Source organism: Rhopilema esculentum, chromosome 13 (assembly GCF_057945365.1).
Source record: "Rhopilema esculentum isolate cy_ngs chromosome 13, ASM5794536v1, whole genome shotgun sequence".
Taxonomy (NCBI): domain Eukaryota; kingdom Metazoa; phylum Cnidaria; class Scyphozoa; order Rhizostomeae; family Rhizostomatidae; genus Rhopilema; species Rhopilema esculentum.
The window spans coordinates 8,732,357-8,747,061 of record NC_142827.1 but is presented as its reverse complement, the minus strand read 5'-3'; the positions used below and the strand labels follow the sequence as shown (position 1 = coordinate 8,747,061).

General features: G+C 35.2%; 1 protein-coding gene and 1 long non-coding RNA gene across 11 annotated transcripts in view; one reads left to right on the top strand and one right to left on the bottom strand.

Annotated features, from left to right (window-relative positions):
• The window catches only part of LOC135691910 (kinesin-like protein KIF19), a 36,007-nt gene that overhangs the window by 7,868 nt on the left and 13,434 nt on the right, over nt 1-14,705 (top strand). For 3 of the 4 annotated variants that reach the window (XM_089112144.1, XM_089112143.1, XM_065209908.2), the window contains exons 3-6: nt 7,887-7,970; nt 10,290-10,400; nt 13,443-13,530; nt 14,353-14,489. In XM_089112144.1, coding sequence (XP_088968270.1) covers nt 7,887-7,970; nt 10,290-10,400; nt 13,443-13,530; nt 14,353-14,489 — 420 coding nt within the window. Of the gene's footprint in view, nt 1; nt 4,074-7,886; nt 7,971-10,289; nt 10,401-13,442; nt 13,531-14,352; nt 14,490-14,705 lie in introns of those variants that run through there. The other variant, XM_065209910.2, reaches the window with a different exon arrangement.
• LOC135691917 (uncharacterized) overlaps nt 1-14,705 on the bottom strand; it is a 38,566-nt gene that overhangs the window by 19,822 nt on the left and 4,039 nt on the right. For 4 of the 7 annotated variants that reach the window (XR_016144518.1, XR_016144519.1, XR_016144521.1 and 1 more), the window contains exons 2-3: nt 6,355-6,442; nt 908-963 (exon numbers count right to left, since the gene is read on the bottom strand). This is a non-coding gene — a long non-coding RNA (uncharacterized LOC135691917). Of the gene's footprint in view, nt 1-907; nt 964-2,480; nt 2,560-6,354; nt 6,443-14,705 lie in introns of those variants that run through there. The other 3 variants (XR_016144520.1, XR_016144522.1, XR_016144517.1) reach the window with 1 other exon arrangement.

The following is a 14,705-nucleotide window of genomic DNA, read 5'->3' as shown; positions in this document are numbered from 1 at the left end:
GTATGTTTTCAGTTACAAGCTAATGCAAATTGTCACAAGGCTCTTTCTCGCATGTTTTTTGAATTTTCAGTTTCATCATTAAACTGGTTTTGAGCCTCATCAAATGCACAATTTAAAATTATCCTATTTATTGTTTTGATAAATGTCTTAAGAAACAGTGCTTTGCTGCTCATAATGGTGAATTATTTGCTCCATAAACCCTTTTTATTGTAAGTGAATAAGATTATGCAAACTTATTAGACTGGCATCTGTTCATTTCACACATCTCTGAGACAGAAGGCAGGCTGCCTATTTCCTGATCATGACCTTGATTCATTGTCTGTTTGAGATCTTTCTTCAAACTCAGTTTTCATTTGGCAATCAACCAATTTTAATATAAGCTTTCCTGTTAACATTTCACTGCATAAAAGGTTGATTTGACAACAATTACAATTATGTCAAAATGAGCTACTTTTCAGAAGGCGATGATGGGATTTTGACTGCTTTAGTAGTGAGTCTCAAACAACTATTATTATAATTGGCACAGCTTTCATTGTCCAAATGTGCTTTCATGTCCTGATGATAATACAGAAATGCACCTCACACTAAATTATGTTCCTTGTGATTGGGAAAAACAAATATCAGAAACCATATTCTTTCATCTGGAGGTATTGATTGGTTGTGATGTTAGTCTTTTTAATTGACAATTATGTGAAAGTACAAAGATGTTGTTGCTATGCATACTTGTCAATTGGATTCTGCAAATTATTGACTGTTTGTAACCAATGCTTCAAGGATGATTGAGAAGCACTGTTCTCACATGTATGCACTTTTTCACCTCCCCAATAAGAGTTTTCAAAGTATGTTTTTGTATCAGCTGAGTAGCTTACAGTTTAGAATAAGCCTATTGATTACAAAGTGATCTTACCATGAAGCAAAATTGAAGATAAATCACTGTGGTTGGTTGTCTTCTTGCTTTATCCCCTAAAATCACAAAATGCAAGAAGATATGATTGTCTGTAAAGTGTATGTTCTGTAAGAATGTAAACATAGACTTTAGAATGACAAAACAGCAGGATATTTAAGGAGAAATTCAACATTCTATCTTAGCCTAATCTTTCAATCTGACATTTGGAAAAATTCAGAACATATGTTAGGCATACAGAGCAGTCACTAAAACTTGTGTAAGTTAATCAATATAAACCTATTATTGACATAAGTTTTATGGAAAATTGTTATATAAAAATAAAACATCTGATCTGTTGTAGACAGAACAAGTTTGTTTTCATACTTTATATTCTGTGTTCCAAAAAGGTTGTTGAAAAAAGAACTGCCAGGCCAAATCAGAACCCACCAGACATAACTGTTTTTGATATTAGTCTACTTGGTTATTTTGGTCTGCATACCATACAGATAAGCATTTAGTCAGGTACTTGTGGACAAATTCTAGGTGGAGAATGGATACAAAATCTGGCATAGCGACACAATTTTCTCAAAATACCTGAAATGAAACCCCCAATAGAGTTATGTTCTATCAAACAGTCCCAATCATTAACAAATACTAAACTACTTTAGTCAATTATTATAAAAATAAAACAAAAAACAAACTACCAAAATAAATGCTCTGTTATTTTTTTGTAATTCAAATAATATATAATTACATTGTGAAGGAGAGTTTGTAAAATCAAATATTTTCTTTGTAAAGGGTTTATTGCTTCAAACGCAAAGCTTCAAACATATGCTGGTTTTCAAATCACATCTTTGATCTATGTTAGAGCTTAAAATTATAACTGAAACTGGCAGGCCCCAGCCCCTTTTAGGGAGTATGATGTTATTTATTGAGTTACCTAAACCCGTTATGGTGTGGCTGTAAATATTTTTATGTGAATGGCTTTATAACAGTGGTCCTTATTTTTCTCTCTTTGCTACAGCCTGATCTTCCAAACAGTCAAGGCCAGTAAAAATTCCTAGCATCCTTTCTTCTTCTTCTAAAGATTCAATTCTAATAACAAGGTCACATTGGTCTCAATTGTGACATTCATTTGTTACTGAAAACTTGCAGTTCTGTGAGGAAAACTATATACACCACCCCCCCCCCCCCCCCAATCTGTAGTACTCCCTGCAGTCCAAACTCACATCCACTCTATTCCTAAAACAACTAACAGCGTTTCTTAAAAACCATTTTTTTTAAAGAATCATTTCCATTTCACTGATAAAATATCATTTTCGAGCGGTTTCTTTAGTTTGAGAGAGGATGGCTAGTAGTAAATTTTTTATCTTTTTGGCATCATAGGAGTTAGTTTTTTAAAGACGTTTTCTTATATAAAATGCATGCAGTTGATAACTGAAGTGTGTTTTATGATCATTTTATATCCTAAATCCAGCTGATTCACAATCGAAGTTGTAAAAGCTATGATCCTATTTAAAAAATTCAGAAACGGTAAGAATCATGACACAATCTTAAATATTTCTGGAAGGAAAATGGTAATTTGATTTCCTACCTTATGATAGCCAGAAAGTCAAGAATGAAAGTCATGTTAACTTGTTTGGTATGATGCTATGGTGTTTGCCATTTTCACGCTGTAATTAAACGTTTTCATAAGTAAATGTTTTGTAAAAAAGAAGTAATCGACTCCTCAAAAAGGAAAGTTCTGCACAAGTTATTCAAACCTAAGAAGAACGGAATTATTTTCCGCTTTAAGAAGTTACTTTCAACTACATAGAAATGCAGGATCGTCGCTACAGTAGGGCGTAGAGAGTGTGACACCCCCTTGGAAAATAATTTTATTGCAACAAAGAGGTTTTTTTGCCTAAAAGGGGTGCTTCGTCGGGAAACTTTGAGGCTTGTCTGCAAATAAAGAATAACTCCCTCACATTGTCGGCAAATATGACCTGGGCAACCCCTTTGAGCAAGTGACGGCCCTGTGTTTCAGTGCCATAGAAAGGATAGAATAATTAGAGAGACATTGTTTGAGGACAATAGGAACAAAATGAGACCATGCGACCAGGCTGATCTGCCATTAGCAATTTTATTCAAGGCTTAGTTTAATAATTTAAAACGACAAAGTCAATAAACATGCAAGCAATTTTGAAATGAAAGAAATAGTAAAAGTAAATAATTTTGGCGAGAAGGCTCTAAGAAAGTATGAATACTTGCAAGCACATTATTGCGATTTTCTGCCGTCCCAGAATCCAAGAAAGTTTAAAATGAATATTGAGTGTATTCATATTTTTTAGAAAAGGCTTTCTTTTCTTTTGAGAGCAAAGACAGTTGCTTAGTTGATATGAATTTACATACCAAACATGCAGCATGAAGTATTTAGTAATTTTCTTATCGAATGCTGCAAAGTCTAAATTATGAAAGGAATAAATTTTCTTGTATCAGCTTTTGTTCCGTTGTGAAGAGAACTAGGGCCGTTCCAAACTCACTATTACGATGTTCTGTCATCCAGAGTCTGCGTAAAATTTAGAAAAACTAGAAAACTTTGAATAGCCTTTGATTGTCAAATTTCATGAAAATTCAAGAAAATTTCAGTACTGAAAAAAATGTATGTATCATTAAGTAGGATGGAGGTCTGAAAAGTTGAGTAAAACGATTGTAAAAACAAAGACACGATGGTTAATAGCTTTGCATAATTAGCGGGTGACTGAGTGACCTGGTTTTACTGTTTGACATTAAGAAACAGTAGAATAGAATGGAAATTTGTAAACGACCACCTGACTCTCATGCTCCTTTTCTAATAAAATCGAACGCCGCACAGGTGACTTGACTCAGAATTTACATCTGTATATCAAGATGAGGAATAAACATTTCGATCATGAGCGCTCTGGATGGAAAATTAAGTTTTTTCAATTAGAAGACAGGCGATGTTTTTGATATCAGTTGCCCTCCTGAAGCTCTGCTCGTCCATAGCAAATTAGCTTCGCAGTCACGTTTCCTAGCAACCAGACGTATAGCTGGATAGATCTATAACATTGAGTTGAAGGCTGTCCGAAATCAGAATGGAGAGAATGTCGTTTCTTATGGCAGATTTCGCTTGCTTGTAATGGGAGTTTCGACGGATGGCGTTGCGATGGGAGGTGAACGATTCAAGGTAAAATGAATTCTACCATTGAAATTTAAACAACTGAAGATATCCACAGTGATATTTCTAATACGTTAAGGAACATAAATAGTTTTTTGGACATAGAAAGATTGATCATCGCATCGCAAAGTGAAGTATTCTGTTTACGCCAGTATAATTTCATACCACTTTACATATATTTGTATGTCTAAAGCTCAGTATCATGTATCCACGTACTCACAAAGTATTGCTTATGAAACAAGTTATACTAACTTTCAAAAGTGCAGCGCCTTTATTTTATATTATTTTTCATCGTATTTCCTAATATTTAAGTGTTATGGAAGACCAGTCAAATATTTCAATATCTTCTTTGTTCGTCAACCCTGAGCAATTCGATTCTATATTGCGGAGAGCTTGGTTTTTCTGCTATTACTTATTAACGATCTATTTTCCCTTCTATTCACGATGCAAAATGGTATTTTCGTTGAGATCAATAATATCTACAAAAGAACTATGCTTCATTTTTGCCACGTTAAAACTGAGTCATCATTTACTTTTGGCTTTGTGCTTTTCAGATATTATTCATGCTTCCTTTGCTACCTCGAGTATTTATAAAACATCATCTCTTTGTGCCTTAACCGGTATACATAAGTGATTCGTTTAGCATTTTATCCTCGTCGTTATTAAAAAGAGTATTAGCGTACAGCGGTTTATTAGCTAAGATAATTAATTCCTTACAGAATCTATTATAATGTTCTGTTGTTTTCTCTGGCAAAGACGCAAATATTTAGTGTGCAAATATAGGGCTTATTGTTGCACTGGGTTTTTGTCGCGCACTTTGAAGATTGCTTTATTGGTTGTATTTAGTACGAACTGGCAGGGTACGGGAGCGAGTACGCAGTTGAACGTTTTATAGCTTATAACATTTGCTAAGTTTTATGCCCTTGAAAAATTTCACTTGTATTTAATACAGAATGAATGCATTTTAATGAATTAATGAATGCTTCTATCTAAAGTGCTGTGCTGTGCTAGTTTGATTTTCGTGAATCTCTTCTCGTTATTTCAAGCAGCCAGCTAACTGGTATCCACCTCTAAACATCATTCTTTCTAAAAACTCATATGTCAGAATACTGATATGCTTACTCAACACTTTTTAAATCTAAGCTCGACTTTCACTTAAGATCACCGACTTTGTTGCAACTTTTTTCCTAATTTGCTAACAATATTTTTACCCCTAGACTTTGACAAAATGAGATTTTTGAAGCCAGCTCAAAATCCTTTTAGCCATTTCTCTATTTTATGTTTGTATTACGGTTAGCAGAGTTTCTTTGTTGACACAAATGCAGGTTTTTCCGTTTCTCAACCTGCTGGTTGAAATGTTTCTTGTTATCGATTAAACGTTTAATTCAAAGTCAGTATTATTTCTATTATCTTTCGTTATAATAAAATAGGCAGATTAAGATATTTAGCAGGTAGAAAACCGTCGAAAATGTCGTCGGATATAATAAAACTCTTCAAGAAGGTGATTTCTTCAATTATAATTTTACGGGTGGTAGTGATTGCAAAATGTTTTTATGGCCGTTGTTTTCAGTTGTTAGTTATGAAAGTGAATTGTAAACATAACTGAGCCAAGAAACCCCCCCCCCCCCCTCCTTGATATTCAAATTCCCCTTTCGTTATTGTTCAAACTTGAAATTATCTTCCTATTACTTGCTCACGCAGACTAAAATTCTTTACCTTCCATTTTCATAGCTTTTGTTGTCACAATAAGCGTAGATTAAAATACCTTCGTTGAAGAGAAAACCATTTAGAATCACCCTATCCTACCTTTCCTACCATATCCTTTCATTTCTTTCGTTATCCTACAGTATCATACTTTACCTCCATCCTATCCTCTACCCTTCTTATCCTCAACCCTTCCTACCCTCTACACTTTCTACACTGCTGTTACGCTCTTCCACCTTCCTGAAGGGGTCCCAAAAAGTTGTAACAAAGTTTCTTGCAAAAACAGAAAAGAAAAGCTTTAAGCGGGTCTGCCCTTTTCTAGCCCATTATACCCGATCTAACCCCCATCGTATCTTTCTCTATTCTATGATATCATCAAGCTACTCTCCTTCCCATTTTCTCCCATTCTTCCACAATCTCATACCCCATCGCACCCTCTCCTTGCTCATTCTACCCTGCCTTACACCCATGCATCGCCCACTTCTTTTCCTCCATCATCACCCCTGCTCCAGCACTCAAACCAACTCTATGGCCCATGCCTTCTTTCATTATTGATAAGCTAACTTTCAATGTAATAAGATAATACCTTTTTGTGTGATGCGGTAGTGAGGTTTTTATCCGCCGTTCCATTAAATTCTGCTTTGCGAACATGTTCCAACTTGTGGGGCTGGTCTCTGTCAAATAAAAGAAAAAAAGTCATTATTTTACGAATAGTCTATAAATTTGAAGGAAGGCTTTCAGTATCTCAAGGGGGCAATGTACTCGTCTCTGCCTTGTCTCGACTGGATGTGGATCAATTAATACCGCAGCTGAGTGCAGCAAAGCTTGTGAAATCGTTTTCATTGAATATAACAAAAACCATTTTTTGGTAAAATTCCTAGCGCATGAATCAGCTATAAATCGAAAAAAAAACGATCACCCCTGCATTGATTGGGTAAGATGTTTCTTCAAGAGAAGGAGAAAAAATCTTTGACACGCCCAAACACGTCTGTCTTGTTGTATCATCTCTAGTTGCTACTGTCGAAATCGCGCTAACAACCATGTGCACAATTTAAGTAGCTTAATGTCGTTTAAAATCTAAAGTCATATACTGTACATCATTTATTCAAAATAAATTTGAATTGCTGGCGTTACTGCACATCAAACAGACTCATTGATACTTGGATTTGAATTTGCGCAAGATTGTTTGTCTGGTGTTCAGAAGTGTCCGTTGCGTTGCATGATGTCTCTGGTTATGAAAATTCACGCTGTACTTTAGTTTCGTGCTACTTTTGTTTCGTGCTACTAGTACAAGGTACTTTGGTTTCAAGTTAGCAGAGTTATAGTCGTTAGGGAAGGCTTTTGTCCAACGCTAGCACTAAGAGCATGACAGCTGCAAGTCAAAAGATTCCACTTTGATGTTTATATTAGTAAGAATATTTCTGCACAAGACACCTAATACGATATGTAATTGATATCGGATTTGCAAGCTTTTTAAGAAAACTTAATCAACAAAGCCATGTTTTTGTCGCATTTTCTACCTTGTGTGCTAATCCTCGTTGCAGCTGTTGCCAATTAGTACCTACAAACCGTAGTGGTGCCTTCATTAGGCACTAGGGCATCGCAAGCATCAGCTTATTTTAATGTCACTTCTTCTTCATTTTAGCTCCATTTTAGCTTCATTTTAGCAGCTCTATTTGGCATCTTTATTCAATTAATTTTTTTAATTTTAGGCCTTTTTTGTAATAAAATCGTCTATAAAAACTGGCACCTAAAATGGCATGAAAATTAGATATCACAGTATTGATTACCTGCAACTTAAAGAAACTGCTTGAAAATGATTCTTGAGCGTTTTGATACCTATTTCTTTTTCAATTAATATTGATAATATAAAGAAAAACTTCTTGTGACCGATTATATGTTCTGTTGTATGTTATGCTACAATCTTGTGCTTCAAAAAGTAATTTTTTGGAACTTGATATTAATAAACCTTCAAGAATCGTTTTGTACAAAATCGATTAAAAAGTAAGAAAAATATAATCTTCGCCTATGCTTAATTTGTATTTAGAACTGAGTGTCCAGTACAAGGTGGTATGTTTTGATAGATCTTAAAGCAGCGTTTTTTGTTTTGCTTTGTAGGTAGCTGTTCGAGTTAGGCCAATAAATGATGCAGAAATCGAAAATGGATGCACTGATATTGCTCATGTTATCGACGTGGAAAAAGTAAGTTTGCTAATATTATCAAGTTTTATTTCAGCAACTATGGTGTCGGGATGGTGTCTTCAATTTTGTTTTGATCGTGCTTAAGTTATAACCCAATCACATTTTTCAATTTTCTGCCTTAACTATATGGTATCCCACAATTGCCTGCTTTTCTGTGTCTTAAAGGCGAGATCCGACATCTCAATGCAAATAAATTTTAAGTATAATTATATTTCCCCATATGTGTGTTTCATGTGAATTCCGGAACGATTCAAATGAGAAATGTGAAAATGCGATTAATTTCCCAACTAAAGAACATTATGCTTGATGGATTATTTCCAATTTATTGCCTCGTGCTTGTGTTCTTTCATGGTAGCTGTAGTAAAATTATTTGACATGGATTTTATTCATGGTGATTAATATGCGAATCCCAGTCGTTGTGTAGACTTCGTATGTGGTTTTCTGTCCGTCTGCTCTGCAACTTATTCGTTTAATTTCGGTGCCTTTTTCTGCAATGAAACCACTGGGCGGTAGAGGCTTAATATTTGTGGCTTGTTAATGCTTTCATTAGTTTACTGACAAGCCAAAAGAAGGTCCCCAGGCAAGCATAACTGTTTGGAATTTTCCCGCAACAATTTGAAAACGAGATTTCCAGATTTGTATCTATAGCAACGTGATATGGTTTTGGAAACCAAAGAAGGTTCTACCGGTTGTATTGTTTTGAATTGGCCAAAAATTTCTCATTAACTTTTAGTTGGTTGAAGCAAGAATGATAACATCACAAAACTACAAAATATCCATTTGTACAGACTACTCGTTTGTCAAATAATATGATTGGGAGTGTTTTTGTTTAAATTCCTGCCTGTCCATTGAATACTGTTTACTCTGTTTCATTCAATTGTAAAATGACTTCAGAAACTTCTTTAAATGAATATTGTTATTTTTTACGACAGAACTGTTATTGCTATGCTTATATTTAGGCACAACATTGTTACGAGTCTATCATTTAAAATATTACATGGACACAAGAGTGGGCGATGTTGCATAGAATATAGAGTTTGACTATTGTGACGTCATCACTTGAGAACTCTATCCAAACGTTGAACTGCGAGTATAGAGTTGTTAACCTTTTTGAAAACCATAAAGGAGATATGTTTAAAGAAATCTGAGACTTATTCTTAAGGAATTGAAAGACATTCAATGAAAGGGTTTGAAATCAATAAAGTTGCTAACAGGAGGAAACTTTAAATTCAGTCTTTTGACGAACAGATGTCTTTAATAGTCTGATAGAATTTAAAGTTATATAGAACTTTAGGTTCATATGAATTGCTATGCCATGGTTAGAGAGACAATTGCTTGTCTAGAAATCACATTGATCTTATAAAGATTTTCCAAACATCGATCTCAAGATGATTTTCTCGCTCAAGAGCAGAAACGCTAAAAATTTAATGAGTATATTGTGAGAAGATAGACACGCTCTTGATGTGCACTGTTGTGTTTATCGCGTTTGGATTAGATGCTGACGCTTCTCAATATGCAGTCTTTATTCGTTGGTTACTGGTATGATAACATATTTTAAGAGCTTTAATAATTCATAACCTAAAGAGGTCACAACAAAAATTTCATATTTATTTCCTTGATTCCTTTTCTTTCCACCTGCTGCTAATTAATGTGACGAATAACCTTGGTGCACTGTGCAAAAGGCTTTTTTGACTGCCTTTTTGTGAAATTTCCGACTACCAGAAGTGACCAGAAGATGTTGTGTTGTACGATCTGCGAGGGCTGGAGTCCAAAAAACCAAGCCATTTGATTTCGTTTTCCACTCACCCATAAGCACTCTACTCCAAAAACTGCCCGTTAGTGGTTAAAAATATTTCGAAAATGTTTTTGCGTCGCTTAAAATTGTCACCATATGAATCTAATATTTTCTTTAAAAAGTGAAAGGGTCGTGAAGGTGACTTTGTAATCTTAAATAACATACTTAAATTAATTTTTGCAATTATAGCACTTTTCTGTTTATACCCAGATATTTTTGTCGGGTTTAAGCATAAGCAGCATAAGACCATAAATCCGGAAAATATTGAATGTACATGCTTTACAATCAGCATTTAATTTCAGGATTAGTACCCAGTTCTTAACTTTGTTTGTTGGTTTTAGAGTCAAATGTTTTTTAAAGGGTTCGTATATACTTATTATTTAAGAAGAGCAGCTTTGGTTCACATATTCCACTGGAAATGTGATTGTAGTATATTTACCTGATCAATCTGCTGTATTTCTTTAAAGCTTGATTGTTATTTATACTTTGTTTGATCAACGTTTTAACATGCATATCATTCACAGATGGTGGTTCTTATGGACCCGATTGACGATGCTGATGATATCCTACGAGCAAACAGGTCAAGGGAAAAGCAATACGTATTTGACTTATCTTTCGGACCATCAGCTACCCAGGTAATATTTTTTACTCCTGCACTTATACGTTCATACGATATTTATTTATAGCAATGTATATGTGAGTTAATTTTTTAGGGAGAGTAGCCATTGACAACAGCAATGATTTTGTTTGAGTCATTGTTCTTTTAAAATATATTTACAGTTGAATCTCGTTAATTCGTACCCCGGATAGGTCGGACTTTCACTAAGACGAACTGATTTTCGATACCCATTGGATTTACCTTCCTTATTCAAGTCAAAAGTCGCACCCCTGATCATTTGGAATTTCACTTATTCGGACCATTTCCTTATACTCCTGGAAGGTTTTACTTAACGGGATTCAACTGTACTATAATTATTATTATTATTCGGATGCCCTCTGGCTCAGATTGTGAACAGTTAAAGATGCTATCAGGGTTCTGAACTCAAATAAAAGTGGGAGCTTTGATAGATCTCGCCCTTTTTTACTCTTTGTTCAACAAATTAGGCATAATTCAACCAATTGATTTTACAGTGCCTATCTATTCAAATTTTTTAAAATTCTGCGAAGATTTCTTTTTGAAGCAGTGAATTTGTAGACAAAAAATAGAACTGTTTAAATTTTACCATTTCTAATTTTTTCTTGAAATTAGAGGCTAAAAGTGCCAGCTTTGAGAATTACCGCGTCATTGAAGGTCTGGGTCAAGCGAGAGGTGCGTGACGTACATCCTGGGATGTCTCTCCGAAAGAGTTTTAGACAAAGATGTCTTAAACTCATCTAAGCTTATTTAAGGCCTTCAACAAACAAATATTCTAGAAATACTCGAACAATATTCTTGAAGAATAATCATGGTTCTCTCTGCCATCCTTGTTTTTAGTGCTGGGGTTAGACCAGGCACTGATTTCACTTTTAAGGGCTTTAAGCAAGACTGATTCGTAACGAATGGTAAAACTTCTTATAATAGTTAAATGAGACTTGCAGTAAATTGTTAATGTTAGTCTCAAAGTATGAGTTTGGATGGGCACTGGATAGACCATATCGGAATTTGCGACGCCATAATGGAATCTAATTGTTATATCGCAAGTTCCAATCCCGCGGGCGGGGTAAACCAGCGCACAATTCATGGGGATAGAGGCCGCTTATTAATCTTTTTGGCCGTGAAACTTTTTAAGAGCAAAGAAAGTTACTTTAGAATGAAAACCTGAATTTCGTTGGTTAACAATGGACCTTGATATAGGCTGACATTGAATTTATTGCGGTTTTTTGCCCCACTGTTGTCATGGTGTTGCGATCTTTGAGAAGGTCTATTGATTTACTAGATTCACTGAACATTCCTGGCTATAAGAATAATAATGAAGATGGCTATATTTCCAAATTCCAGTGGAAGAGTTATTGGTCTTTGAAAGCAGAAAGAAAAGTGCATCTCTGAAACATTTCATCTGAAACCATTTTAAGCTCTGGAGTTTGAGCTTGAATAGGAATTGTTTTGTGTCATTCTATATTGGTTGTACTGGAACAGTTTTCGTCACGAAGAAAATTCCTGACTCTTGCAGAATCAGCTTTTTGCAGTTAGCACCCCTGCCGTTAGAAATTGATCTTGGGTCATGCTTTGTAGCAGTAAATGCGTTTTCACGTGTCATCTGACGTTGCGTAATCGCCGTTTGTTTTTGTTCATTACCGTGTTGTATAGATTGCAAGCTGATGTGTTTAACTGTTAGTTATTTCTACCTGCTACGCTGTAGTTTGTTTACCGAGTTGCTTTTCCAGCCCTGAGGGTGAGTGTATTAATTACATTATGGAGTTAATTCAGTATGACCTGAGCTTCGCTTGAAATGAAGATTTTCCGCTTGCTACCGCACGTGTTAATGTAAACATGCCCTCGCAACATGCTCTAATTTTCCCCAAAAGCCTATATTGAAATCAAACAACATTAGATATTCTTTTTGTACTCATTCCGAATTCCACAACACCTAACACTGATAATGACAATTCACGCCGGAGCTCTGTGTTTTTGCTGTCTTACGCTTTTATGATGGGAAGTAATTTTAGTGTTCCCGAGTTATTAACATAAAAGGAAGGAAATTTGATTGATTTGCAAAGCCTTCCCAATGAATTTCAAATCTAATTAGGTGTAGATGCTTTACTTTCTTACAATTAGTTCGATACGTATATGCCCTAGGTTCATATCAATTGACTGTGTTATTTATAAAGAGCTCACCATTTATAAGGAGTTGTTTAAATGCTGAGTTTAAGTTTCAACGGGTCAAACCCTTTAACAGCTGACTTCACCTAGGCTGCTGCGCAGTTCCACCATTGGCACAGCTTACTAACGACATTAAATGTTCTTTATCTACTATAAAGGGTATACAATATTTAAAATAAGAGCGCAATATATAAGAACACAAAGGCTCAATTTGCCAAAAATAAGAACAACACAAGAACATGAACACATGAAACTTTAGAAGCTTTGCTCTCATGTTAACAAAACGGTTAGAGGTGATAAACAAATAATAAAATCAAGCCTCGGCAATAATTATCTGGTTCTTACGGAAAAGAGTCTAATCTCATCCAATAATGTCAAGTCTTAAGCTTAACGCAGAGAGAGGAGGACAAAAGTAGCCCAGGAGCAACAGTTTCTTTTCAGATGCCAGCGCCTCTTCTGATTTATATCCGACTATATTTTTATATTGCTCACATTTGATGATCCTCATGAAAATGACACTCAATAGGCAGGTGGAAAAATGCTTTACATTCATAAGAGAGAGTGGTAGGAAATGATTAATAATAAGTTTATTGTGCTATGGCCAGTCTCCCACTGCAGCAGTATGATAAAGTCCTTTCTGTCAAATCGATCGATAGGATCATTAATTAGATGTCTTCAAAGAAGAAAACTACAATTCTTTGGCGAACAATTTTTGTATCTGCCACTGTTATCACAGAAGTTAAGTAGATACAGCCATTCTTTACCGCCAGAACATCTCTGTTGGGCTGATTTACGTATTTCTTTAAAAGACAATAGAATCTGTTTAGAATCAATTATACCAAGCATGAGCTTTAATTTTTTATATTATAATTTGCAGAAAGAAGTATACGAGCATACGACCAAGGATTTGATCGAGTCGGTTGTTGATGGCTACAATGCAACTGTTTTTGCCTATGGCCCAACAGGTAAGTTAGATTTTTTACCAAAAGAGTTTTTGATTAAACACCGTTTAGGTCATTTGATCTTGTGTTATTGATTGCTTTTTAGTTTATTATGTTTGGATCATCATTTCCTGGGGGAATTAATAGAAATGGTAATCAACAGTTAACTGTGTAGAAGCTGGAAGTGAACATCTTTGTATAAGCATTAATATTCATGATGAGGTGAATTCGCCTGTCAGGTACCAGTTTATGGTCTTCTGATGTCCCTCAATAAAGAAATTTTTGCTAGTAAATCTTTCCATTTAATTTAGACCATGGATCAAAACAGTTTTTAGCCTTTTCATCATTAAAGGTTATTTGCCACATAGAGCTTATTGCTGATCCGAAGAAACCCAGAAGTTCTGTTTTTTGGCTATTTCAATATCAGATTAATGAACGTAGGCTCACCTCTGACCAGGCCTGGCCACTTGAGGAGAGCCATAACTCTTTCTCTTTTCCAGGCTCTCCTTAAATGCTGAAGAGGAGCTAAATATTGCTCTCCTCAACAGCTCTGAAAAGAAGGAAATAGCTCTCCTTGAAATAGGTTTTTCCTTTGTTGCTCTTCTTATTTATCTACAAATAGCTCACCGGGAAGTTATTAGGATAGGTGTTTACTGTTCCTCTGCTAAAAGTCTTATGACCTGGCCTGCCTCTGACTGAATTTCATACAACACAACTCCCTGGTACACAAATTTCAAGTTGTATTATGTTGTATCTACTTCACATCCCTCCCTTTACTGATGTGTAGACTTTCACGAGTTTTTTCTAAAAAATGACATTTAAAATATGTTTTGAACTTTTGCACAGGGGCTGGTAAGACACATACGATGCTGGGACTTGACTCTGACCCTGGTATCATGGTCAGAACATTAAACGACTTGTTTAAGAAAATGGAATTGACAAGTGATGACTCAAGCTACGTCGTAACAATGTCTTATTTGGAGGTAATGCAGATGTCTAGCCATCTTTGTTAACCCTTCTTCGTTCCCAATTTAGGAGGGTTGTTTTACTAGAAAGTGGCACAATTGCTTTGGAAACGTGTTTTTTTCATGTGATACGTGTTTTCTTTTTCTATCGGCATTGTTTTTTGGAGGAAGGAGAGAAGACGTTGAAGTATTTGCAATTAGAGATGAAAATAGAAAACTGTACATTTGCTGTGC